Consider the following 26,461-nt stretch of genomic DNA (forward strand, 5'->3'; position numbering starts at 1 on the left):
TGGAAATGCGAGTGTATACTCGGGGCTGGTCAGAGTTCCTACAATTTGCAAGCGAATTGGTGTCCTTCACTTTGAGAATGGGCCAACTAGCTCGTTGTTTAGTCTGTGAGTTGTGAGTGACGTGCAAAACTCACCGCTCGATGCTGATTGGCATGCTCGTTTACGAGGCGGGTTTAGCCGAGTTGGGGAAGTGGGTTGGACTGATACCTCGCACATGGATATATATGTTGGGTTCGCGGGAGATCTTACCAACACAAGTCTGGGGGTGGTGTAGATGGTTCTTGCTCTGGGACATACTCTAAAAAAAAAAAAAAAAAAAAAGCTTGGCTTGAATGCACAAATACAGCCAAGCGCATTGTGAGACCTTGCATGCACGTTGATTCCAGGATACTACTATGTATTTAACAGATATTACTGTTGCATCTACCTACTGCAGGTGGATATCATTTTAACCCCACAACGGAATATCAACCCCCCAAGCCACATATTTCCTTACTAACAATCACATAAGCTTGGAAACGCACAAATGAGAAAAATCCAAACCAAGATTCTCCGCATACACGTTAAACAAAAAAAATGAGGATCCATCATACATCAACTCGGTAAACAACCCGAAGATACCCCATTTGATCTGAGACACACCCGTGAACTAACACACGGAAGACGCCGGGTGTCTCGGGTTGACAACCGTGACAGTTGTCAAGCAGAGCAAATCGGAATAGCTCGGTTACCGGGTGTTTCATCGCGATCGTTGTCCCGCTGTGGGGCATTGAACCATGGCATTGAGCTATGGCATGGCATTGTACGTATCGGAGATCCGCGGTACACATATTGTTATATATTGATTTATGTAGGTCCTTGCCAGATCCAAGTCGAGTTGAATTATCTTTCTTTTTACCCGACAGTGAGCGTATAGATATATAGTGCACTTTCTCGGACCTCGCCGATCTGCCGATCTACTATATAGTATGGATAGCTGAGTTTCAAGTCCGTACCAATATTATATATAAATTTAGAATGGGGGAATTGACAGTCCACTGGAAGTGTTCCAATTGGAGCACAATCAGAGATCAAAATCAAGAGACGGCAGAAACTATGGTACACCGCAAGTTCCGACGCTCAGGAAAGGGCCTGACTAGCTTCAAACCAAAAAAAAAAAATCTTTCTGCATCATTGGGGCACAGGTCAATGCATCACACGTGCCATTTGTGAACCCCTGCATATTATGTGGAAAATAGTTCCGAGCGGCACGAACCGAGTAAACCTATGTTTTTCGTTTAGGGTTAAGCGTTAGCTGCACACAGACATGTCGCTCTTTGCCGAGCCGGGATTATCTTTTGTAACATTCAAATTAAGTTTGTCGGTGAAACTGCCTGTCACGAGAGTTCCTCGGAGCAAGTTCCTAAGCCCATCTCTAACCGAGGGCGGGGAAAATAGACTGAAATACGCCAAGAAGTCTGTGGTTCTGCAAGGGCCATTGAATACCCTTTTAATTAATTTAACTCATGAACCGGAGAAATTCCAGGAGCACATCAGGACCTTGGAACAACGGTTAAGGGTTTTTAGCTAAGCGGCTGAGGCTGTGCCCCCGTTGCTTTTTTGTTTTACTTTTTCCCCTGCACAGCATTCGCACTGGCACGCTGGATATATTCTCCGTTTCGGCACTGTACCCAGATGGGGTGGAACCCCCGAGCTATAAAAACAAGTTTAAGTTAGACTCCAAGGCTATTGACTTATACGGAGTCCGGTAGATACGGTTAAAGGTCGGAAAAGCCAGAGTTGGGGTTTGATAGACGAAAAAATACCAATAAAGATCCGGACCAACCATCCGGTTCCATGTGGCCCCGGTGCATGACTTCCGAAGTCGATCATCCTGTGAAGGAGAGGGGCGAGATCTTCATGGACTTGTTTTTTTTTTTTTTTTCCTAGTGTTATTTTTTTCTGATATCATATTAACGTATTAAAATATTTACAGATGCTCTATTAATCTTAAAACACCAATGGAAGAGACCTATTTTCCTTGGTATATCCAAACACTTGCACTGCCGATCTCGGGTTGACTTGCTTCCTATATTACCGTACATTGTACAGATATACATTCGGCTGAGATCCGTTGAAGATTCCTTAAACCCAAATATTCTCGAAGATCGTAATACTCCTCGTCGATCTATAGTTCGTTTTTTTTTTCTCTTTTTCTTTTCCTTTCCTTTCCTCTAACGGTTGATTTTACATTCCCCGATCTCCCCTTTATTCACATTCTTTGACCTTCACCTTTCCCACCTGGGCAACCTCGGCATTTGCATATTTATTGTCCGGTCTTTTGGGGCTTTGAGACTTTTATTATAATTTTTTTTCTATTTCCCTTTTCAATCTTAGACAATGACTTGCCAATTTCCACAATAGCAAGAAATCAAAATCTTGCTTGGGAGGCGATAGCCCTTATCTTAAATCACCTTTCCACCTGGGCCTTGGAAGGTTTCTTTTCCCTTGTTTTCACCATGCAGCCTTTTCGTAAAGGCTATGAACTTCCACCTGTGCAGTCGGTGACGTCGGGCGCATTCCCGGCTCCCGCGCTGCTTTCCGCTCCGCCGAGCAGACCGGATAGCGGGATGCGAATGTCCCATTTATTGCAGCCTATGCCCGCAGCTGTACCGGCGACATCACCGTACCAGCGTTTTTATGATTCCACCTCTGGATCACCAGCTGAGATTACGCTTCCAGATGCCCCACCACTGAACTCAGTACCAGGCCTCTACCAAACCAGCCCAGGGCATGGGCAACAGACCGCCGCGCAGTTACAGCAGAAGCGTGCGTATCGCCAGCGTAGAAAGGACCCCAGCTGCGATGCTTGTCGCGAGCGTAAGGTCAAATGCGATGCCTCGGAGTCGTCTAGTTGCACCGAATGTAACAATCGGAGGGTGCGCTGTCAATTTACCAAAGAGACGAACCGCCGCATGTCGTCCATTAAACAGGTCCAGGATCTGGAGAAGCAGTTGCAGAATACGAAACAGCAATTGCAGCACTTACAGACGGGCATGATGCGACCCGATCGTACGATCGATGTTGATGAAGGCGTCCCGCAGCCGATGATCAAATTGCCTGAGATCGAATATCGACCCGTGCGTCGTTCCAAGGCGCCCATCCCACAGGATTTCTCTGATGTGCGGTCTAATCTCCGCCATTACGGCCGTGGCATTTTGAAAGTACCCACCCCATACCGTCAAAAGGGTGCAGAATCATTGGTGACTGAGGATGCGCCGGAGCTGCCGCCGAAGAATCTAGCAGATCATTTATTGGCCCAATATCTCAATTGCATTCACTCAGTGCTTCCGGTGCTCCATTGGCCCATATTCATCGCAGAGTATGAAAAAGTTTATCGGTCGGGGTCGTTGCTGGGTGTCTCAACTGAATGGGCGGCTGTGCTGTTTAGTGTATTTGCCTGCGGTTCCATCCACACAAACGAGACGAATCGGGAGGAAGAAGGAAAGAAATACGTCCGCACTTCCTGTGGGATCATTGATGTCTGGCACGATAACTTCAATCTGGACCGGGCTCGTGCAGCGCTACTGGCAAGCATCTTTCTCTACGAGGTCAATTCGAAGTCGGCTAGTTGGGTGTGGATTGGCTCAGCAGTGCGTGTGGCTCAAGAGATTGGGCTGCACATCGACTCTGGACCGTGGCCTGCAGTTGAAGGAGAGATGCGGAAGCGTGTTTGGTGGGGGTTATACGCCTGGGACAGATTACTCGCGCTTGAGATGGGGAAGCCTGTGTTGATCAACGATCAAGATTGCGATATCGATCTGCCATGTCCCGTGGACGACCAGTACATCACAGAAGGGGGCAATATCCCAGACAGCCAGCAAACCACGCCGCTACTAGCTACAATCCACGTGGTCCGGTCCATCGGTCAACTCACGCGTACTCTACGCTCAGCAACCATCAGCCCCGCCACGCTCGAGACCTTTGAGCTCCACTTCAACACCTGCCTGGCAACATTCCCCTCCCAATTCCACCCCAAAACCGACCAAGATCTTGACCCCCGCTCTCTGGCCCCGGTAATCTACCTTCAAAACGCCCGCCTCCTCCTCCACCGCCACAACATCTCCCCCTTCTGTCCAGACATTGTCCGCACCGCAGCAATGGACTACTGCGTCTCTACGGCCCTCGACACAGCCAACATCCTCGCCCGCTGTATGCGCAACTACCCCACTAACCCGGGACCACCATCCATCAACGATCCCCGCTCCCACTTCGCCTCCTGTGCCGGCTCCCTTCTCTGTACACACATCTGGCGCTGCACGCTCCTCCTCTTGTTCCGCGCCGAGTACGCCGGCGCTCTGGCATGCGTGCAAGCGCTGGCATCAATCGGCGACGTGCGCGCGGTCAACGCAGCCTGCGGCCGGTACCTCGCCTTCTTCCTACGTCGTCTCCTAGCCCGCATTCGCCCATCCGAGGGCCACGTCCTTGATCTCGACCGCGACGAGGAAATGATGGCGTATGTCTCCGGTGATATGCAAGGGACCAGCGATGGAGCCTGGGTGTGGCATGGATCCGAGACGGGGTCTCAATTGGAGGGGATGGTGAACTCGACGCCGAACTCTTCGAGCCATCAGACGGAGATCGAGATGGATGCGGAGTGGGAGGGGTGGGAGTGGATTGAGAAGACTGTACATGATCTCTTTACAGAGCAGCATCAGCAACAACAGCAGCAGCAGATGGCTTACGGACAGCCGAAGCTGGAGGCTTCTGCTTCGACCTCTACTCTTGCGCCTGGATCTACTGATTCGGCCAGTTCGGCGCATTCACGCATGACGATTGCGAGCATTATTTGAAGCGGGTCTGTTCTATCTGCGAGTGTGTTGTTTTTATCCCATTTTCTACGCCGGATCTCACATGCGATGTTTTCTTTTCTTGAACGCCCCCACCTACGTCATACCCACTCCCTTCCATCGCACATCACTCTCTCTGGTATATGTGTGTGTGTGTGTGTGTGTGTGTGTGTGTGTGGCTCTAGACCAGATCTAGAGCTCGCACAAACTTTAGGGCACTTGCCTATTATTTATATCTTCCTTGCAAATATTGCATCGCCGATACCCATGCCCGAGCACTTGTTTATAGCCTTTTTTATTTTACTGTATATATCTACAAGCACGCGTATCAGATTCAGATGAAATGTTTCAGTTTGCATTTGCTTCTATGTTTCGAGTTCTTAGCTTGATGACAAACCGGACCTCAACACACTGACAAGGCTGGGGCTAACCCCAAGACGACTTGCCAGTGACATTGGTTTTTGCCTGGATAATTGGATTCAACGCACTATCTTCACAAGAAAGTCATATACTCAATTACCAGAGACATTATAGTCAACAACACATCTTTTTTTTATCCCCAATTTTCTCCCCTCCATTTCTCCACCTCTACCTTCTCACCTTCTACTTTCACCTCTCCACCATGCACCTCTGGACTTCTCCAACTCTGACCAATCACATTTCCATGAACAGATTTAAATCAAAGTCCCCTCAATAGGAACAAATGTACCATTCTGAATAGATCCAGCGTGGTGACGGGCAACAAGACCATAAGCAAACTGGTACCTACAGACAAGACAACAAGATTAGAACCCATGAAACAGCAGAAGAACCAAGCATAGATAACAACTTACTTATCAAGGAAAGGCAGAACCTCATTGAGACCAGGAGTCTTACGCCAATCGCGCATAAGATCACAGACAATACCGAACAGACCCATGAGTGTAACACCAGCCCTCTCCATACGACGATTCGCATCTTCAGCAAGCTTCACGTCGAAAGTACCACTCGCATCGGTATTGGCGAAGACTTCGTAGCCAGCATCAACGAGGGAGAGAGCGAGGAAGGAAGTGCCTGGTTTGAACATCAGTATTTGTTTTCCTTTCCTTGCACATTTCTTTTCCCTCCACTTACAAACTTCAGTAACGATGCCAGCGATAATCAACTGCTTCTTGCCTGTGGCCTTGACCGCAGCGCGGAATTCCGCATTATCCCAAGCATTAACCTCACCCTGACGACGGACGAAGGTCGCGTTGGGGTGCATTTCGGTGATTTCCTTGAGCATGAGGCCGTTCGGGCCTGCATCCGAGGAGCTGGTCAGCACGGTTGGAAGGTCGAAGACGTTGCCGAGGGCAGCATGGCCGAGGATGTTGTTGCGGAAGTCGTTTGTGTTGAAATCACGCACGAGTTGGGCAAGGCCGACTTGGTGGTCGATGACGAGGAGGGCCTGAGGTTGTTAGATCGTGTTTCTTCTTTAGATGGTATCTCTTCAATGATGTTTTGGGGAAGGTGTGACTCACTGCGTTGTCCTTGTCCAGTCTGTTCCATGCTTGCGCGGGAACGGATGCTGCGAGCAGGAGTACTGCTTTGATTCCGGCGGAGATGAGCATCTTGAAGATGCTGTTTTTACTAGACTTGGAACTGGAATTGCCTGAGATGTTCTGGATATACCTCTAGAACTGGTGACAAGCCGGCTTTTATACTTCGAGGTCGAGGGTAGCTGCGCTCCTGGACTGAAGGTCCTGATTCCGCCCATGGGTCTCATAATCATGACAAAGTGCTTTCAAAGGTCTTGCTATGCTTACTGCATTGATTATTGCCACTTTTACTGTGCTGTCCGTGGTAGGTATTGCTTGCTGTCAGTGCTTGAGGTATCCATCAAGGGCTACCATGATGTCTTGGCGTGCAGAAATGGCTAGACTAGACAGGGATTCCGAGGGAAACGGTCACATTACCGATTTGTGAGATTATGCAAGTGTGACAGAGCATTAGAGACCTCATTTTCTTCTTCCTATTTTCGCCCTGATTTTGGAAGTTAGCGTGCAGTAGTTTTACTCCGGCAGGATTGTATAGATGAAATTCAGCCATTGCGTGGTTTCGGGGTCCATTCTAGATTGAAGCCCGGTATACCTAACTAATGGCTTTTTTTTCTTCTTTTAACTATGGCCGTTCGATTTAGGCTCGCAGCGATGGCCTCAACATTCACTTATTGAATCGAAGTGAATGGAAAGAAGTACCCTAAAACGGAGCGCACTAATTTTTAGAGATCAACCCAGTCTAAGTATAATTTAGTTAAATGACCCGGCATATTGCCTAGCTCGGTCAATTTTTGGAAATGGTTAATCTTGCACGATCAAGCACTGCAAAATATTTCCGAGCCCAAAGCCAAGGTATTTTTTCAGTCTAGCAGATACACTGTTCCGAACTCGAAATTGACTGGAAACTGCGCTGAAGGACTCGGTTCAACCCGTCGGCCCAACAGTCTGTAAGAAACGGCTAAACCCACAGTGTTCATTTTAGCGTGATTTAGCGTTGTTTCAATGGTATAAGCTGCGTGTCAGCATATGTCAGCACTACCAAACCTTCTAGGACTTAATATGCACTATCCGAACTGAGTTTAGTTGTCTAATTTGTATATATTCCCTATCATGTCGCTCGGACTTTAGAACTTTTATTGAAATATCACCGAACAGCCGCCAAGCCATGCAGACACTGAAATCAGGCTTGTAATTTATCTTCTCCATATACCTCTCTAGCCGAACGCCAAGCCTCAACATAGCCATGGGAGGTTCTTGTCTAACTCTTATCGGAATTCTGGTCTAAATCTGAGACCCTGTGGCGTCTGCTTACGGGCTGATTACGGTACAAGCAGCGTAGGAACTGTTACATGGGTTATATAGACGGCTCATTTTAGTGCTCTTTAGTGTTATAAAACTAGCCGTGGAAGGTAGGTTGATCATACTCACAAATCAGGTCGCGAAACTCTGAGACATATTTAGTTTCTATCTTCCTGTATCTGCTGAGACTAAATATGTTCTTGGGCCGACTTTTGGTGGAAATGTGGGGGGGGGGGGGGATTTTTTTTTCCTTTTTAATGCTTCTTAATGTTTTAACCGTTGCGAGCTATAATGGGTAAGGATATGTATGGGTTGGACTCGAAGACTTTATATTGATTCCGGTATCGGTGGTAGTGAAAATCAAAAGACTGCGCCATCATGTATTAATGGAAGTATAGAGGACCAATGAGAACTCTTGGGAGATCCAATTGGGCCAATAACCTTACTTTTACCTACCTAGGTACCAATGTTCGGGATGCGATGATACCATTATGACATGTTTGGAATAAAATCTACTTGCTAGACTTATATGAATATATCACCTAGTATCTATTTTGACTCGAAGACGCTTTGGTCAGGGAAGAACCGAAAACACACGATCTCATCGAGTTCTCGGAGAAGCAGGTGGAAAGAGACGCGCAGGCTTTCTCGGATGGTGGCATTGTCGAGGAAAACTAACTTCGATACCATGAAACGCTTGTTGAGCTTCGAAAAGGTTCTTGTGCGTTGAATCCTGCCATTTGATTGGGTGCATTCGAGCTTTTGATGCAAACAAGCTAGATGAAATCGTGGTAGATAGACCTCGGTATATCTGCTAAGAGCTTGTCCTGCATGATAGTATAATTGTTCAGCCTTCTAGTGCTGACCAGTTATAGTCATGCTCATAGGTAGCCATTTGTTTCTTCGTAGTAAACGGTTGCCTTTCCTTGCGTTTATAATGTCAACGTACCTACCAAATCACAATACCAACGGGGCCATAGGGGGTTTCGCATAATAAACCAAAGGCAGTGACAGGCAACGGGTACCTGCATAACGTGGGATCGGTACCAATTATGTCCGAATAGGATGGCGGATCAGTGTGTTGGAATTGTTTGAGCCCAAAACACTGACAAGCACATACTACCTGGTATATGTAAGCCACCTAACACAAACCGGGCAATACCTTTTAATTATATAGCCAATCGGCCATCCATGACTTTCGGAACCATATCTTATGAAACATATTATTTATATGAACATTTGTGCGACCGGGATGTCAGATCGTCGCAGCTAAGAGACTAGTTCTGCAGGCTAGTTTGCGTAGATGAGCCTCTGGGAGGGGTCACAGACCTTGGCTGCAGGTCTGAATCCAACCTCGTCTCAAGAACTCACTCGTTTGATCGCTTGTCTCCTCCAAGGTGGATGCAGCTTCCTGACACTCGTTGGTTGTATTTTGTTTTGTTTTTGCTTGTCTAGATGGTCCCTGCGTCTCTACTACCAGCGTTCGTTGGTTTGCTTTTGCGCTTGGCATAATCGTCAGCATGCTGGCTTCTCCACACCAGGCTATTTGGACCATCTCTGGACAGACCTTGCCCCGGACTGATGTGACCGATGCCTCATTGTTATGGAAGGTAGCAGCAGCCTGCTTTGCAGCTTTGCAACTGGTCGGGTAAGTTTGGTATCACCACGACATGTGAGCTTGACTTGACAATCAGAGGTCTCTAACTATAGAGTTGCTGTGGTTAGGTATATGATGCTGGCTGTGGCAGTTAGCTCCCCTCCCTATGAGTTGCGGATCAATGCTACAGTATCTACTGTGACTGCATTCGTGTTTGTTGGTGCGTCCTACGGTGTATCAGCCCTGATTTCCTTCGCCCAGCGCCACCGAATGATGTTCCTCCTCCACTCAATATTTATGTAAGTGCAAATGAAAGCCGCGTCTCTGCTATTGGCCACCAGCTAACAATTGCAGCCCATACTCGACAATGAACCTGCTCGCGCTCCTGAATATCCTGTTCCACATCCACGGGCGAAGCCTGCAGATGAACACCTTGCAGATCGTAAATATCTGCCTACCCACTGTTTTCTCCGTGTGTTATGCTCTCGCTGGGATCCTGATATATCGAGAGCATAGCCGTCACCGAGCGGAGGAAGGCACGCCGCTACTCAGTGACGAAGAGATGCAACGGCGCCAGTTGCTTCGCTTGTTGGGGGAACGAAATACCAGTGCGCCATCGCCTGAGCTTGTGCGGAACACTTATCGTTTCGATTTACCTGGGGATGGACAGTGCAGAAGGACTGGAATAATTTGACCGCTTGAAGCACGCTACAGCGTAGGAAATATCGGGTATGAGTACAGAGGGAATGTGTGTAACTGAATGTCAAATTTGATTGAATAATGTATTATTTCACGTGTATCTTGTGCACAATGTGTATAATGTGTGTAGTAGTAAGCCCCGGACTGTGTGTAGAGACAAATCCCTTGGACCTCGGCTGTTTTTTTCGCGCCGAGCGGATTTAAAGTCCAAGGAACCACCGTCATCCCTGAAATTAATTTAACCTCCCGATTCCGATCTCTCTCGAAGACAATTTATAAACATGTCGAAACGCGTGACGCTTTTCGATCCGCCCGCGCAGGATCATTCCAAGGCTCTTATTGAAAATGTGCTTGATTTGACGCCAGTGGTGGACCTCGGCCCAGTATGGCATCCCTTTATTTTTTCTGTCGCGACAAGGGCCACATTCTAACAAAACACTCCTGTCTCTAGGATGTCTTCACCAATACCCGCCCGCTATGGCATCCTCCCGGAGCTCGAGGCATTTACGGCGGCGCCGCGATCGCGCAGTCCCTATCAGCCGCCATGTTGACCGTCCCCGCCGACTACGCCGTCCACAGCATGCACTGCTACTTCGTGCTTGCCGGCGACTCGGAGATCCCAATCCTATACCATGTTGAGCGCGTACGCGATGGAAGGAGCTTTGTGACCCGAACCGTGCAGGCGCGGCAACGGGGGCGGCCGATCTTCACCACCACGCTGAGCTTCAGCCGGGTCGGCAGTGGTGGTGAGAAGACGGTTCACCACGCCGTATCAAAACCAGACGTCCCATTGCCAGAAGATGCTGAGCCGGGAAGTCTGAAAGCCCTCAGCAATGCGGGGGGTGGTCCGTTTGAATCAAGAAAGGCGGGAATTTTGAACCGTACGTCTCCGTCGGAAGCTCCATGCTGTGTTCGTTGTACTAATTGGCCGTCGTAATCAAACAGGCACATCCCCCAACCAAGAAGATAAGAAGGTCCGACGATATATTCGCGCCCGCGGCGCAATCTCCGAACAAGGTGGGTACCAAGCACACCTGTCAGCGCTTGCGTATATCACCGATAGCTATTTCATCGGTACCATCACGCTCGTCCATGATATCCCGCGGTTCTCTTCCCCAGCAGAACTTGAGAAGCTTTTAAACGCGCTTAAAAACCCATCCGATCTCGATGATGAGGATATCACGCGAGCTTTGAAGGAGTTAAAGGAAGAGGAGGCTGCAGAGTTGCGTCGCCGTGTAGAAGGAGCCTTGAACAGGGCCACATCGGGCAAGAATGAGGTAGACCATAAAGAGGTTGGTATGATGGTCAGCCTGGACCACTCCATTTACTTCCACAATCCCAGGGCATTCCGTGCCGATGAGTGGATGTTGACGGAGATGGAGAGTCCGTGGGCCGGCGAAGGACGAGGCCTGGCAATTCAGAAGATTTGGTCTAAGGATGGGGTTCTTATTGCTACTTGCACGCAAGAGGTACGTGTTTGTTTTTCTATTCTGGAGCTTAGTGCTAATTTGATCATAGGGTGTGGTGCGATTAAAGCAAGACAAGCCGCCACTGTCAAAGATTTAAAGAGCTTGTAATATACCCATACCTTGAGGGAGGTATCTCCCTTCTGTCAGCGTGACCCTATTCTTCCTTCCTTTTCACATTTCTTCATTTATAGAATTGGGCTTAGTCCCCCTCGACTTCCTTCTGAAGCCGGTCATTTTTAGCTATGATGTGATAATTCAATAACAAATATCTGGAAGCCTTAAATACATATTTGTCTCTTGTCTTCGCCCCGAAGACAACAGTCTTCACAGTTAACAAACCAAACGCAAAATAGCGGAAAGAAACAACTTTTGCGTTGTTAAACAAACAAGCCAACCCAATTTTGATCTCCCAGAGCCAAAATGCAAAGCAAAGAAAAACAAGGTATCCTACAAAGTCCATTCAAACCTCAATTCTCTGGTCTTTCTCCTTATCCTCATTTCCTGTCTTTTCACTCTCACCAACCCGTTTCCGGTAGTATTCCAAAACCTTAGCCCCCCAAACATCCCTCCCCTTATACTCGCCCACATGATCAGGCCAACTCTTCATCTCTTTGGCCAGATTATCTAGCTCTGCCATTGGAAGCTCATCCAGCGGCGTGAGATACGTCTTGACGCCGAAGACGATCGCCCCTGTCCGCGGCAGTCGACGGAAAGTTTGTCTCTCGCGGCGGATCAAGATATCTGACGGGGATGGGCTTCTCAACTCTTTCTCACAGAGGGAGTTGGGCCGATAGAGAATCTCAGTCAGGTTCTCGTCTGTTCCCTTGACTTCAACGAAGTAGTTTGAGCGCTCCATTGGAGATTTAGGGGTTAAGCGGACAAGGAACCTGGCGATTGGAGTTAGTTTATTGTGTTTTTTTTCTTGGTCTCGGTCATTCTGCCTGTTCTGGCTTGGAAAATAACTTACTTGCTGACGGAGTTGGCGACTTGCTGGTGCCATAGTGGCACGGGGCCATGCAGTTGAGAGATGGTCCAGCCAATTCTCTGGTTCACTGTCCACCCCGTCGGGAAGAGGCTGGCGCTAGCTGCCCTGTGATGGGGTTAGGATTGACCAGTTGGCTTTTATACGTGGATTTGGACATACAGGTAAAATTCCCCTTCCTCGTTCATCATCAAAATACTGAGATCTTCCATCGTGAGACGGACAGCAGCCTCGAGTGCCTCTGTTGATCCCTCGTTGGAGTCACGCCCGCTGACAGTGAATTTGTCGCCAGTCATGCGATTGTCGACGATTTTTCGACCGTCTTGAATTGTCATTTCAAACATATTGGGGAACCTCTCGCAGAGGAAGTCTGAAACTTCCTCTAGTGCCTCCTGGCACGGTTCAATTGACTCTGGCAGACAGCGCAGGACCTCTTCTCTTTTCTCGTGAAGCAATTGGGTCCGCACCCGGTGTTCAGCCATATAGTTTTTGTCGAGGGTGAGCCAATTCTGAGCGTCGAGTTTGCGAATGTCCATCATTACCCGGTACCGCTCTCTGCCTTTGATGGGCTGCGCTGGGTACGGTGCCATACGCTTGACGTCGGATGGATTCGACACATTTGAGCAATGTTTCCCTTTCAACTTTTGTGACAGCCATTGGAGTAGCTGTTTTTGGTGTCTGACTGCGAAAAGAAAGACGAAGATTGGAATTGCAACTAGTGAAAAGGTTGTCATACTTTTCCCATTCAAAGGTTCAACGTATAGATCCAAACTTTTTTTCTCTTTTGGAAATTAAAAGACTAATGAACGCTCAATGTCAAATGAAGGTAAAATGAAAGTAAAAAAAATATGAACATGATGGACTCTGACCTAGACTAGACGATATAAATATGATTTTAGGATGGGCTATGAAGTCACCCTCGGAGGAACAGGCAGCAAAGAAGATCATCAGACGATCAAGTCAGCTTCACTAGTCCCAGTCAAAAAAAAAAAGATAGCTCAAGGTATGGCAGCTGCATTCCACATTCCTCATTTAGCAAAGTTGTGCCTGCGGAACTGCTGTGATACGCCCAGGGATTCCCCGCAAAAAAAGTCAGAGTTCGCCGGGGAGACCAGCCACATGATCTCAGACTTTTTGTGAAATTTCTTTTTGATTTATTTTTATTTTTTATTTTTTTTCCAAGTGCAAGCGAACTGACATTCTGGGCTGTGCACAAGCAGTATGTATGATTGGAGAAGATCCCAAGTATACAGTCTCTCTAACTGGTTGATCTTGCTTTACCAGTCAAACAAGAGCGCTTAGAAATGAATAGGGCCCATAGTTGCTCGGCGGACTCCATACTGTGCAGGGCCCGCACGATCTAGGCACAAAATGTCTGTCTTTAGCTTCAATCGTCAAGCTCGTTTATACCGTCCGTGCGCGGCGGCCCCATGAACCGCCAGGGCTTGCCGACTCGGGGAAAAGAACACTCCGAACAATTGGCCGGATATCGTCGGAGAGACAACTAAACCTAGGGTGTCAATTGTTTGTGTAAAGTACCCAAAGTCCGAGAGTAGATGTTTGATCTGAGTCAGTTCTGGCTTCAACTGGTTAAACTCCAAGTGTTAATTGGATCTGACTGGCCCGGGGATGGGCCGGGGGCCCGATCTAGTTCAGGTGCACATCACACCCGAGGTAGACGGGCACATGGATTTAGTCTGACGTATCATAGCACCCATCCATTATACCCCCTCGTGTGGGGTGAATATCAAGGGGATTTTTATTTTCTTTCGGTTTGGTCTCCGTCCAAATTCAAAGATAGGATTACTACGTCTTCGCTTTTCCATTGAACAATGACATTGCATCGGACATCACTAGTACTACATTTCACCCTGTCATACCATCGATCAGGTGAAAATCTCCTAAAATCTCCCAACCCTGTTTAGAGGCTCCACAGACTACTATCTGGGGTTCCCGCTGTAACCGCACATCCCCCCCTTTCGCGTAAAGCGCGTTTGCCGCTATTATTTGGCTCGGACCGTTGTATTAACATTCTATTTTCCGACTAAATTATTGACTTTTGCGTGCTATATTCGCTCCTTTTTTTTCGCCTCCGTCATAGCTTCTTCCCCATGCCCCTGTAGCCCACAGACTAGGATTGAATCGATCTACAAAGCATAATAGATATTTGCCACTCAACTTCAGGAATTAGTTATATTTCATCCGTAAGGGACTGTATTCCGTACTCTCTACTCCGCATCCTCTTGCTAATTGACTAGTTTTTAATCTACATCCAACCAATCAATGCTTTCAACTAGACTTGATCCAAGACTTTTGTAAGGTCTAGACCTCGTGTAGGTCTTTCAATCCTTGAATCTTTGAACTCTTCATCCGCGACCCCGATTACAATTAGAGTGCAGACCAATGCAAGTCAACACTCGGGGGCTTTGACTTCCCATCCGCCAGTCTTTTTTCTCTTTCTTTTCTTTTTGTGATCTTTCACTTGCGCACAGACATTTAGATCACCTGCAAGTGTTCTCGCTGGTTGGGTTGTATTTTCCAAGGTGGATCTCCCGTCTACCCTTTATTTTTTGCATTAGTAGCGCTCCAGCCGAGAAAAGGGTAAGTATTATGTTTACGGGACTAATATCTCCAATTGGTTTATGTGGGCTTGACAGGGCTGGATATTGGTCATACGTATTTCCAAATGGGCCACATTTTGACTGATCACATGGTTTTTTTATGGTCCGGCCGTACGGAATAGAAGATGCGCATTTGGGATATTTAGAGCAAGTCATTTCTTTGTTTGTCGAACAGCAAACTGACGATCATATGTGTTTCTTCAATCTATTTCGAATGGACGAAAGCAAGAATGGAGAGTCGCATATATGGCTTTATCATGTTTTTTTGGTAGTCTTTTTGGTAGTCTTTTTAGACGTCATTTTTTCTAAAATTCGCTCGCCTTAGTAGTATTGTAGCTAAGCTTGTAACAAGCATTAGCCGCAAAATGTAGAACATAGATCGGAAAAAATGTGGGAAAGGTGGTTATAGGTTGCCAAATGCTCCGGAGTCTAAAAATATCACTCTACAATCTTGGCTAATAGTCACCTGAGCCATTCCTACAAAGTCATGCTAACAATCTTTCTGTTTGCTTCAGGCTAGTTTCGGTCTATTTGTAAGCCTTTCCTATCCATTCCGAGGTTCTCAGTCAAGCAATTGATCTACCGCTCGTGAATGTATGATGTCTTCTGCTAACAGGCTTAATGGCTAATCTTGTGGGAAACGAGATGATCAACCTCATCGGCTGGTTCATATTTATACTCGGAGCATTCATTCTCGCCTGCGGTTCAACACAGACGGATATGGAGCACATTCCCTTCTGCGTATCACGTTGGATTATTCTGCCATGGACTGAGACAACCTATGGGGTTTTCTGTGAGATTGGCGCTTGGTGGTTCTTTTTCTAGGGTCATCTCTTGGCTGGAGATTGGATACCGTCGCCTCCCAGCTACAATACCCAGTTCGAGCTATCACCGTCCCATTCCGATAATTTGCACGTTGAACATATTCTGGTCAAGCCAAACCAAACTAGCTTGCATTCCGTCCAGAGTGTTGACTTGACATTCCCGGGACCCAACCATAAAGCTACAATTCATAGGTTAGTCAAGGTAGACTTGGACCCCTATGAAGGGAGTCATACAGGGTGGTTGATGTGGAATCCCCGATTAGGTTACGGGTGACAGCAAAAAGAGGATGGGAACCCATAAGCTCTGCCTTACTGATTGTGGTCGACATCGATTTCTATGCTAGGCAAAGTAAAGGGGCTGTTATTCAGTCACAGAAGTGTCACTTTGAGGGCTTCACGGATCCTCTTACATTCATCTTCATTGAGTTTCCAGTACGCCTCTAAGCCGAGCCGGTTACCCAGTTGTGTGCCGGAATTTCTTCCCGTATAACTTTACAGCGAGGTGGCCAATTATAGTAGCTTGTGGTGTGGCCTTGGGAGTGCCCAAGGCTGGAAATATTGGATTCAAGCGAGATTAGGTGAAAGAAGATAGCAAAATTCATTAAGATTAAACTAAAAGTTGAGTCTTCCTAGTGGAAGATACTAAAACCAATTTGAATATAAAGCAACGCTCACCCGATGCAATCTTTAGTCCCTGGTAAAAATTATAGTGAGACGTCTCAAAATGGGGGAACAAAAAGCAAAACGTAAATGAAAATGCAGGCACCTGTGCGTATTCTTCCTTTTGACAGAAGCGTAGTTCGAAGCAGCTGGTAGAGGTCCTGTGTTTCTTAAACATTAGAGAAAAAGGATATGGTCATGTCACTCGCCTCGTGAGAAGAAAATCAAAACTTTTGGATCGCCAAACCGATGAAATCGAAAAAAAAAATAAATAAAATAAACAGCAAAGCGGAACATATGTCCTAAAATGCGCTAAGTAAGTCTTTGTCGAGACAATACTCGCTGGGCAAACCGTGAGAAGCACTTAGCCTCAGGACGCAATCACCATCTTCAGCAAATAATTGACGCTCTATCCGTGCGAGCAGTATCGATCCTCGTCATCGAAACTCCAGTATTGCGGGACGGGATAGGTGCGAGGGTATCATCACCATTCGCAAAATGCTCCTCTCTCTCCAACTCCAACTTTTCAGCTTCTTTGGCACGCTTGAGCTCCTGGCAGAACTTGCTGTTTGCTCTGATACTGTCACCGTAGCGAATAAAAGCAAACGGAATCACCGAGACACCCAAACTGAGGAAGGCGATCAAACTGCAAGCCCAGGGCACGCCGAGCCGGTTGAACATCGGCTTAGCTGCTAGCGGGAGGACAGCTCCCAGGATACTTCGTGTGCAACTTGCCGCGGATTGTGCGCTGGCGGAGAGGGTCTCATAGGCGTCAGTCAGGTAGTTCAACATAGCCATGAAGATTAACAGGTAGCCCATTCCAAATGGGATGCCAGAGAGGAATGGTACGACCCAATGGATGTTTGGTGAGGCTGTCCAGCCTACCCAGAAAAGGGAGATCACATATAAGGGTCCGCCGATGCAGGCGAGGGGAAGTCTGCGATATTCCTCGATGAAGGCCCAACTGGCGTTGTGGGCCTTTGCTCGGGCTAGGTAGCCATCGTACCATATGAAGACGACACACGCAAGGACGGCGCCGATGCCGACTATTTAAATGTTAGAATCAACACCTTTCCGGTTGAGAGACATGGGCGTATGGATGAACTTACTAGGTAGAAACATCAAGCCAGACACACCAGGGCTCATTTTGTAGATGCCTGCACGGTGTTCGTTAGTGTCTTTCTCCAACGGGGTTTTGCATAGGCTAGCTGGGATAGGTCACCAACCTTGGAAGATAATTGGATATGCCTCAAAGTAGAGGTAGAAGATTGCATATGCCAAAGCAAGATACAACGAAGTCAGGGAAACGATATACTCGTGAATAATCATGCGGAAGGGTCGTGAGATCGTGATAATAAGCATTTCTCGCAGATTACGACTCTGAACATCCAATGGCGATACAATGTTTGAATTGCCGGTGTCTTTGCGTAGCTTGTGTGCACGACGCTTAAGAATGACCGGGGCATAAGTTTCAGGCATGAAGATAACCAACGGCAAGCTAGCGCCTGCCAGAATGAGTCCAATCCAAAAGCACCAACGCCAACTGACAACTGCCACGAAGCCGGATAGCCAAGGTCCAATGATTGGCCCGAACGTTGTGCACTGTTAACAAATTAGCTGTCGGACCCAGAAACTCCAGTTGAACGTATGCGTCAAGCTTACAGCCATAAAATAAGCCATAAGGCGGCCTCGCAATGTTGGATCGTCATGGACGTCGGCAAACAATCCGCCGACAGTAGCGATAGGCGCCGACGCAACCATGCCATTGAATAATCGGAAGACAAGCAGAGATGCATATGAATCTGCAACAGCGCACGCCAGCGTGAATATCATGAATAAACCATAAGCGATGAGCAAAGGTTTCTTCCGGCCGAAATACTCGGAGCTAGGACCCCATAGCAATGGTCCTAAAATGTAGCCGATGAGAAAGATGGAAATTGGCAAGACAAGGATTGTTTCGTTGGTAATGTCGAATTCTTCGGCGATTTGGGGGATGGCATTGCTGCAAATTGACGAGCCGATAGTGCTGTTCATGACCTGCATGACACCAGATGCGAGAACAAGGAACTTCCTCCTCTGTTGGACGCATTAGTATTATTTTCCTCGCATTGCTTCATTGTACTGGACACTATCCCACATACCGTTCTCCAGTTGACAGGGTTTTTTGGGTCATTGGGCCCAAACGACACAATCGTTTTGGAGGCCACTTGACGGAATCTAGAGTACGAAGGGTTTCCATAGCGTTCTTGGATAGGCTCATGGTTGACTTCCGAGTCTCGATCTTCAGAGTCATGGGAGTGCTGTGACTCATGAGAGGAAGACATTACATGTTCTATACAGCAGTTTCAGTACTTTGAACTCCTAATATACAACATAGAATGCATTGACAAAGAAAATAGGCGACTGACCTGTTGCTGATATGACCTTCTCTATATTTTCCTCGGCAGCAACATGGTCCGACATCTTGAAGACCTTGGCTCGACAAAATAGACAGTTTGTACGCTATATGAAGATCCAGGCGGGAGGCAACAGTTATGAAAGGTTCAAGAAATTGAAAGAGAAAAAAAACCGCGCTCACAGAGTGCCAGTGGATGTTTGACTCATACAAATAAATCTTATTTAATGTGGATTCAACTCCACATCAATAACAACCTCTGATGGTACGCCCTAGCTTTGACAAATCGAGTATGTACGCGAGTCCAGTTTGAAAAATACGGCCAGAAGTCTAGCCTTCCCTGTCAAATTAGGCATTTGGTGGTGTTGATCAATATCCCTGGCTCGGGTAGGACGGCTTCTCCCCAGCTGTTTGGGCGAAAAAAAACGGTAGCTAAGATGCTGCGAATTGCTAAAGTGGCAACTAAAAATGTGACTGTATGAAATATCACATGGAATCTCGCATAGAAGGCCGATTTTTCCAACTCTTCATAGACCAAAACATGCCGCTTGCGAAACTACAAAGGCAATCCAAGCCCACACATATAAATTTTGAAGCAAATATCTCGACCGCATGCGTCTAGTCATTTGGACATTGAAGTCTTCCATGCGTGACGAGGCGCGAAGACCCTGCCGATCAATCGATTGGTCCTGCATTATCAATTGCGTCAGATAGCTTTCCCTGTCATGTAAGTCAAGACGAATGGGGCAAGCTCGGTTTGGGCTGACGGGCAGTTGTTCCCATGATATGCGTAATTTGCGTGGCGTAGTTGACCTGTTCGAGCTAGAGCCGATTACTAGGAGGAAGCTCCCTGCAGCGGGGACGCCAATGCTGGAGACAACGGGAACGGGTATTCCACACAGCGTGGGTTCAACTTTTTTTTTGTTCTCGGAGGGTGGATCCGAAACCGCTCCACATATGTTGTAGAGGAATCAAACGACGCCGTTTCAGGGGTATGGTGTCTCTTTTGATTTGTTACCCTTGGGCAACTCATTTTTCGGATGTTGGGCTGATGTCGGCTAAGCTAAAATTTCCCCGTATCATTTCCGGTTGCGTGCTGATGGGTTCGGCTTTCTGGCCGATCTACCCTGACATCCCACAAGTCATGAGAACAGAAATCTAGAAGAGTCTCCTGCAGCCAAAAAAAAGCCAACTGGACAATATTCTTTGGAAATAGATTGAGTATTGTCTGGGCGTTGAATGTTTTTGTCAAGCTGGGAATTTGGTAAGCCCGTTTGGTAAGCCCGACGTCGGGGCGCACCTGCCCCACATTCAATATTTTGATTGGTTGAATAGTCGAGGTTGTTGACACAACAGTACCTGATAAAAAGATCAATATAACCCATAGACATCTATAGATCTATCAAAAATTCTTAGAATCCTGCTCAATCCAGATTGGAATGTATCATAACCTGACTTTCAACAAGCACAAGTATTAAAGCTCAATATAAATGAGTGTCTATCCGGCTGTTTCCCGTGTGCATGTAGCTTTCGAGCACGTGTAAAGTGTTCTACTGCATGGCCCAGGCTGGGGCTCAGGTCCACCGTTGATTCCATAGAGATCTCCGTGAAAAATTGCATGGCTGCCCTTGACTTCGAAGAAGCATTAAAGAGTATGCGAGGGTTTGAAAAATGGTGCTATGATAGTCTGTTAGGGCCTTGGTTATCGTCCGGGTCGTATGATTAATATTTCCCCTTTGCACATGTATTCGTTGGAACAATATTCTTATTGATCAACGGCAAAAGTGCTGTACCTTCTCTGACCTACCCCTCGATCAAACCGGAAAAGTGGCGCTGCGTATAGAAAATCCAAGTGCCAGGGCAAATGAGGAACCGGAATCAAATCAGACTTGAGAGTGGGTAGGCGCAGCATTTCAATGCAGAGAAAGAAACTCTGCCACGTTGTTCTCAGCTCTTATCATGCATTCACTAAAGTTACGTTACGTCCCAAAGTTGTAAAGGTTTAAAAACGATTATATATTTTTGCTTCTTGAACGAAACCCCTCCCCATTCCTCTGGCGAAGAACGAGTTCATTTATGTTTTCCATCTATGTTCTAGTTATACCGTATCCTTTCATACTACACGAGTATCGCCTATCCTTGCGTTATGGGTAAATTACAACAGCGTGTTCGTGAATATAGTCAAAGGGATTCAAAAAGCTTGTGCTCATCTGTCATATACTCTAAAGTATCTTCCCAACAGCTCAAACTTGCCATAACTAACAGGATTTATTTATGAAAGTGGCTTGCCAGTAAGGAGGAAGATAGACTGAATCAAGTCCAACTAAAAGCAAGGCATGCGTTAGGGAAGAAGGCAATTCGAGCCCTTAAGCGGTAATCGCGAGTTGAAAGCTGTGCGTAGTTAGTACTAATGAAACACATGAAAACTAGGGTATGCATACTATAATAATAAGAAAACCACCAAGCCCCAAGCAGGTTCTGATTATCCCTGGAACCAGCCAAAATACTTTTTCTTTGCTCCCGTTGTTCTATACAGAGCGCGCCTATAAATGACCTTCATGCGTGCGTGACATGCTGTGGGGGTATTTCTGAGTACTGCCCATCTTATAAACACACCCATTTGACTTCACGCGCCTTGGCCAACTGAATCTATGCCCTCTGATTTTTTTACCTGCGTTGCTCCCACACCACTTCCCGGTATACACCTTGGACGAACTGTAAAACCATCATTATGTCTCTATATGCAAATATAGCACAACCTTGCTCTATTGTATACAAACCGATCATTGAAGTATTTGGGCTGTGAAACTTCTAGGGATCCCGGTAGAGACTTCTTTTCGAAGTGGAGCCCACGTTTTTCATCGGGTTTTCCGTTTCTCTCAAATTGAGTAAAGAAACATAAATTATCAATCCGGTTTCAACACAAAAAATCAATATGACCATAATATGTGTTAATCATGTAAATGTTCCTCGCCATCCTAAGCCCCAACCTGCAGATCCTTGGCTTCAACCCAATTGCCATGCAGTCCCTGTCTCAACCGAAGCGGCAGCAGAATGACCACCTTGACCTTAGTGAACTCCTTGGTATCCAGTAAGTGTAACTCGCTGCACATAGAAACATAATTATTCACCAGGCCATCGCCCTTAACGGTAGATCCGCGCCGTGGAATGAAAATTAGCTGTTGGACTACATGTGTCTTTCCAGGGAAGTAGACCTCTGTCACTTCAGTTTCAATATTTAAGTGCGCCAAAGCGTTATAAAGCGCGTATCCACCACCCAGCTGAGACATAATGGTCGGAAAATTAGTTCCGAGGGCAGGGTTCATTAGGTTAAAGAAGCAGTGCTTATACGGTTAGGTGGCAAAGTGGTGATTAATGCGGTAGACCTCTGAGTTCTCGTTCTAGAGTATTGTTAAGTTCGTTAAGTTAAGCTCTTTAGATCTAGGGTCGATGATAAATCGAGTAAGCTAGGAGTGGGTAGAACTCGGCTTAGGGGAGATTCAGCGTGTATCCGGCCACTAGAAGAAGACGTTCTTCCCGCTTATTCCGACGTTAACTACGACGTTACTAGATTTATCTTCGTAGGCGTTAGATAGATGCCGTCAAAATATGAAAGCGATTACCCTGTTGCGAACCTAATAATTTCCCTATTACTTGATTATTCATTTCCGGATTATCATGGAAGGCTCTCGAATTGACATGTGGTTAGCGAAAGCTAGTCGTTCCAGCAGCAGATTGGCCACCTCAGGAGTACCATGATGAACGCGCTGACAACACCGAGCTAATTTATTTGCATTCGGGCAATGAGCTGCTAACCTGACGTCAAACATCGATCGTCTCCAAAACGCCACGAACAACCGCACGAGAGGATGTAACCCACACGCAGCCTCCGAGATCTATCTATGAGAGTGTGAAGGGGAGGGGTTTCTCTCAAGCCGTACATTAACACGGCCCTTAACGCTTTCGTGGTGTACCAGAGTCTCCACAAGACCTTATCAGTTCACACCGACAGCACCAGCTTCGATATGTTCCACAAGTGTGTCAGCTTCAAATACAATCAGGCTGACGGCACGATAGTCACCCCATATGGATCAATTTGTGATTACGTGGCACACTACTGCGCCGAATTCACCGAGGCGTGTGGTCAATCACATATCCCTACTTCAGCACAATACTTCCTCTTCCTTACAGTCGTTAGCAACAATTCCAGCACTCATAAGTGGCTCAACAGCCTTCGCCATTCCGACACCGAGTCAAACAAGTCCGTTCTAATCCCCGGGTTCTCCAACTTCGTCATCTCAGAGAATCTACGTCTCGCTAGTCATCCCAGCTACCCTTTCGACGATGTGCTTATAACACAAACGCTCTCCGATAAGGTAGTGCCTCCGGCAACAACACTCAACACAAGAAGCCATTCTGTACTTACCATCAGCGTAAGACAGTGCACACTGCAGAACAATGCTATTTCAAACCCCGCCAACGCTAATCAGCCAATGCGGTCAGCGCTCTAGCTGACACCCCCGCTACAGCCAATGCAGTTTCCAACGCTATCGGTAACCCCGTCATACGACACAACAGCGTTTTCAATAACTAGGTTTCAATTCGTGAGTACCAGTATTCACAACGCGTTGGGGCTACAGTGTACGTCCAGAAAAGGAGGAGGAAGAGAATTGTATTGGAAAGATAAACTTCCGAACTTTAATTTCAGCGTCTAGGGCACTAACCACAATGATCGCCATAGGGACGATTGGTACTTGGATACGTAAAACAGTGACGGAATCAAATGTTGATTGAATTCCAACTGTCCCATGATCCTGGAGATGGATCCGAATTCTACCCAATTACCATGAAGGGCCATATGGATTGTTGACAAGATCGGTAGTCTTCGTGTCCTCGCCGCAGCACTGTCTGTAATACTTGTTCTCATCCTCGAGACAATTGTCTTCGCTGAAGTGCATTTCAGACCAGTCGCGAGGCCATGATCCCACGAGCTTGCAACCAGGAACCTCTTTGTCAACAAGCTTTTCACTTGTACCTTTGAACATGGCGTATATAGTGACGGTGCTGTTGGGAGTGTTCTGATCTGCGACGTCTATGGACTGTTAGCATAGCTACTCTTTGATGAATAACAGTGATACGACTCACTATAGGGTCCACCCCAATTCTGGCAGCGCTTTGCGTCATTGAACAGAACACAACCCTTTTTAACACGCTGTTATCTGAATTAGTCACGGATCGGAGTGATAGGGGGCCCTTTCAGCAAACTTACAATATTGGTACCAGTGCTGGTGTATCCTTCAGGGTTTTCACAAGGCCAATAAGGTGACTCTTTATTCCAACCATTTCTTATGTTTTCCTCAGCTGTGTTGGAATTGAGACAAATTGGCAAATTGAAGAATCCAGCGCTTCGGACACTAGGGGCGTTATCCCCGCCAAAGCTGGCCACGACACTATCAACATCAGCCTTTGGATACCCATTTTGATAATTATTTTTGCTCCATCCGTCCACGCTGCTGATGACGATGTCATCAATCGTAATTCCACCATAGTCCTTTCCGTTCAGAGTATCATGCTCTCCACCTGGAAGAATGTCGGAAGAAAAGCCCGTCCCTTTACGTTTATGAGCATTCAACAGCAAATGCATCCTGTTGTTATGGCACACATATATCTTGCTCAATGATGATCTTTCAACAAAGCCGCCCCTAGAGAGAGGCATGGTGGTTTCATCGCAGTACTCTGAGCTCCGCCTTCAGCCAGTACGAGTTAGCCTGTTTCACAGCTAGAAGAAAGCAGATTTATTGAACTAACTTACCAGATAAAGGGGCGCGCTCTGTCCCCACTAACAGTCCATGCGTACGAGATCATCTGACCGTAGAGGATCTTTTCGACGTCGGTGCTCGTGCGGGTAAGGTCAAGCCTATCCATAGCTGCGGCTATAGTACCATTGTTGATTGTGGCGTAGAGAGCGTCGATAGCACTCGGGTCGCCCCCGGCAAAAATTGACCTAAGATAGGATGTCTCCGCATTCTTCCACTCGTCCATTGTCTTGCCCACAAAAGTATCGATGGTGTTCTGCTCTGCTAGTCCTTCTAACGCGCTATCAATTCGTTAGGCTAGGGTGTATCCAAGTGGGGGGAGGGGGGGAGAAGTACCCTTTCATATTCGTCTTATAGTAGGTAACGGAGGTAGCGAGAATAGCACCTGTCATATCCTGGGCAATGGCTTTACCGATTACATTCACCGCGCTTTGGAGGACTAGTAGATGTTAGATCTCATACAATCTCAGTATTCACTTTAGATGCTAGAAGGAGTAACATACCGACGTTATATAGCATAGATGTGCCAAAGCTGACAACTAACATTGCAGCATCGATAATCATCTTTATGTTGGCCGAGTCATCTTTACGCTGAGGGGCGAATGCAGATGTGAACGTGCCAACGTTGTTCGTCACACTAGCCTGGGCGAGCCCGATAGCCTGGAAAACCGATGCGTGAAGCTAGACAAGTAATTAGCACATTTAAACTAAAGGAATGGCCAATCTATGAATAGGTTAGTGACATACTTGATGGATACCCGTAAATCCATTTAGAATCATAGCACTACCTCGTTGTTAGAGATGCTGTATAGTAGGTGGTAGGGAACAGATGATTTGACTTACACGGCTGGGATCGCATCTTCGCACTGCACAGGTTGGGCGCAACGGTTTTCGGACGACATGTCGCTACATCTCATGCCATCAGGCCCATCGGTATGATTGCTGACGAACAGGGGGAAGCTATTATCGCCCGGCGTGCTCGTCCAGGCTGCAATGGTGGCATCCCAGGCAGATTTTGCACCTGCCTGCTGCCATTGATCCGCAGGGCTACCATGGATCTGGGAGCATTGCTTGGTCTTCCAAGCATCTCCGGTAGGGGAAGACGAAGGAGGCGCCGAGGTAGAAGCAACCGGGCCGCTAACCTGGAAGGAGTTACGGCCTACGGCAAAGGCGCATACCGAGATGGCAAGATTGGCTAAGACGCCAAGTTCTAGGGCTTGGACTCGCATATCGAAGTTAAAATTGAGAGATGTTCATGAAAGCCAAAATATGAGATGAATATGTAGGAAATGAACTGGACCCATGTCCTTTATATATCTTGATCTTCCCCAAGGTAGTGACACCATTGCCATTGACCCAAACATGAGACAGCCCTGGATGTTGGACTTTGACCAAAAGCGGCAACTGCTCCCAGGCACCATATAAGTTGATCTAGTTTCCACTATGGAGTACATTCGCTATCCATAAAACATCATTTCCTTGATGTGGTATAGTTTAGTTTAGGATGCGTAAGCCAAGGCGGAGATCTCTGCCCAGGTATCGCATCCCATTCCACTTTCCTATAAATAGTGAAAATGCTCTAATGATCCCAAGCGCCCGACACCACATCCGTGGTGTTGGCAAAATTCTGCGTTGGGCGCTTGGCACGGTTAGAACGTAAGTTGTAGTTTGGTTCCTTATTTTACTGGAATATTTAGTTTTCATCCATACCTTTACGGTAGTGTCCTTCCCTTCATAAAATCTCTCTTGTCGA

General features: G+C 47.0%; 9 protein-coding genes across 9 annotated transcripts; 4 read left to right on the top strand and 5 right to left on the bottom strand.

Moving 5' to 3' along the window:
- Positions 1–2,498: 2,498 nt before the first annotated feature.
- Positions 2,499–4,832, top strand: N7447_003432 (transcription factor domain-containing protein; the record flags this gene model as incomplete). The annotated part of the gene is made up of 1 exon (XM_057227707.1): positions 2,499–4,832. One exon carries the CDS (start codon positions 2,499–2,501, stop codon positions 4,830–4,832), a length of 2,334 nt encoding a protein of 777 aa, XP_057087048.1.
- Positions 4,833–5,503: 671 nt separating this feature from the next.
- N7447_003433 (putative isochorismatase family hydrolase) lies at positions 5,504–6,418 on the bottom strand (the record flags this gene model as incomplete). The annotated part of the gene is made up of 4 exons (XM_057227708.1): positions 5,504–5,594; positions 5,663–5,882; positions 5,943–6,255; positions 6,329–6,418. 4 exons carry the CDS (start codon positions 6,416–6,418, stop codon positions 5,504–5,506), a joined length of 714 nt encoding a protein of 237 aa, XP_057087049.1.
- Positions 6,419–9,165: 2,747 nt separating this feature from the next.
- Positions 9,166–9,936, top strand: N7447_003434 (uncharacterized protein; the record flags this gene model as incomplete). Its single annotated transcript, XM_057227709.1, has 3 exons — positions 9,166–9,293; positions 9,356–9,541; positions 9,597–9,936. 3 exons carry the CDS (start codon positions 9,166–9,168, stop codon positions 9,934–9,936), a joined length of 654 nt encoding a protein of 217 aa, XP_057087050.1.
- A 286-nt stretch (positions 9,937–10,222) lies between these two features.
- Positions 10,223–11,507, top strand: N7447_003435 (uncharacterized protein; the record flags this gene model as incomplete). Its single annotated transcript, XM_057227710.1, has 4 exons — positions 10,223–10,324; positions 10,393–10,822; positions 10,887–11,410; positions 11,460–11,507. The coding sequence occupies 4 exons, from the start codon at positions 10,223–10,225 to the stop codon at positions 11,505–11,507; spliced, it is 1,104 nt and encodes a 367-aa protein (XP_057087051.1).
- A 363-nt stretch (positions 11,508–11,870) lies between these two features.
- N7447_003436 (heme-dependent oxidative N-demethylase family protein) lies at positions 11,871–12,982 on the bottom strand (the record flags this gene model as incomplete). Its single annotated transcript, XM_057227711.1, has 3 exons — positions 11,871–12,297; positions 12,378–12,500; positions 12,555–12,982. 3 exons carry the CDS (start codon positions 12,980–12,982, stop codon positions 11,871–11,873), a joined length of 978 nt encoding a protein of 325 aa, XP_057087052.1.
- Positions 12,983–16,887: 3,905 nt separating this feature from the next.
- Positions 16,888–18,960, bottom strand: N7447_003437 (MFS transporter; the record flags this gene model as incomplete). Its single annotated transcript, XM_057227712.1, has 6 exons — positions 16,888–17,543; positions 17,607–17,654; positions 17,724–18,099; positions 18,160–18,573; positions 18,639–18,829; positions 18,906–18,960. 6 exons carry the CDS (start codon positions 18,958–18,960, stop codon positions 16,888–16,890), a joined length of 1,740 nt encoding a protein of 579 aa, XP_057087053.1.
- A 2,910-nt stretch (positions 18,961–21,870) lies between these two features.
- Positions 21,871–22,182, bottom strand: N7447_003438 (uncharacterized protein; the record flags this gene model as incomplete). Its single annotated transcript, XM_057227713.1, has 1 exon — positions 21,871–22,182. The coding sequence occupies one exon, from the start codon at positions 22,180–22,182 to the stop codon at positions 21,871–21,873; it is 312 nt and encodes a 103-aa protein (XP_057087054.1).
- Positions 22,183–22,917: 735 nt separating this feature from the next.
- N7447_003439 (uncharacterized protein) lies at positions 22,918–23,403 on the top strand (the record flags this gene model as incomplete). Its single annotated transcript, XM_057227714.1, has 1 exon — positions 22,918–23,403. The coding sequence occupies one exon, from the start codon at positions 22,918–22,920 to the stop codon at positions 23,401–23,403; it is 486 nt and encodes a 161-aa protein (XP_057087055.1).
- A 330-nt stretch (positions 23,404–23,733) lies between these two features.
- Positions 23,734–25,937, bottom strand: N7447_003440 (uncharacterized protein; the record flags this gene model as incomplete). Its single annotated transcript, XM_057227715.1, has 8 exons — positions 23,734–23,984; positions 24,038–24,104; positions 24,162–24,639; positions 24,705–24,989; positions 25,045–25,147; positions 25,212–25,389; positions 25,456–25,492; positions 25,552–25,937. 8 exons carry the CDS (start codon positions 25,935–25,937, stop codon positions 23,734–23,736), a joined length of 1,785 nt encoding a protein of 594 aa, XP_057087056.1.
- Positions 25,938–26,461: the final 524 nt, after the last annotated feature.

Source organism: Penicillium robsamsonii (genome assembly GCF_028829455.1).
Source record: "Penicillium robsamsonii strain IBT 29466 chromosome Unknown utg000002l_segment0_segment0, whole genome shotgun sequence".
Taxonomy (NCBI): Eukaryota; Fungi; Ascomycota; class Eurotiomycetes; order Eurotiales; family Aspergillaceae; genus Penicillium; species Penicillium robsamsonii.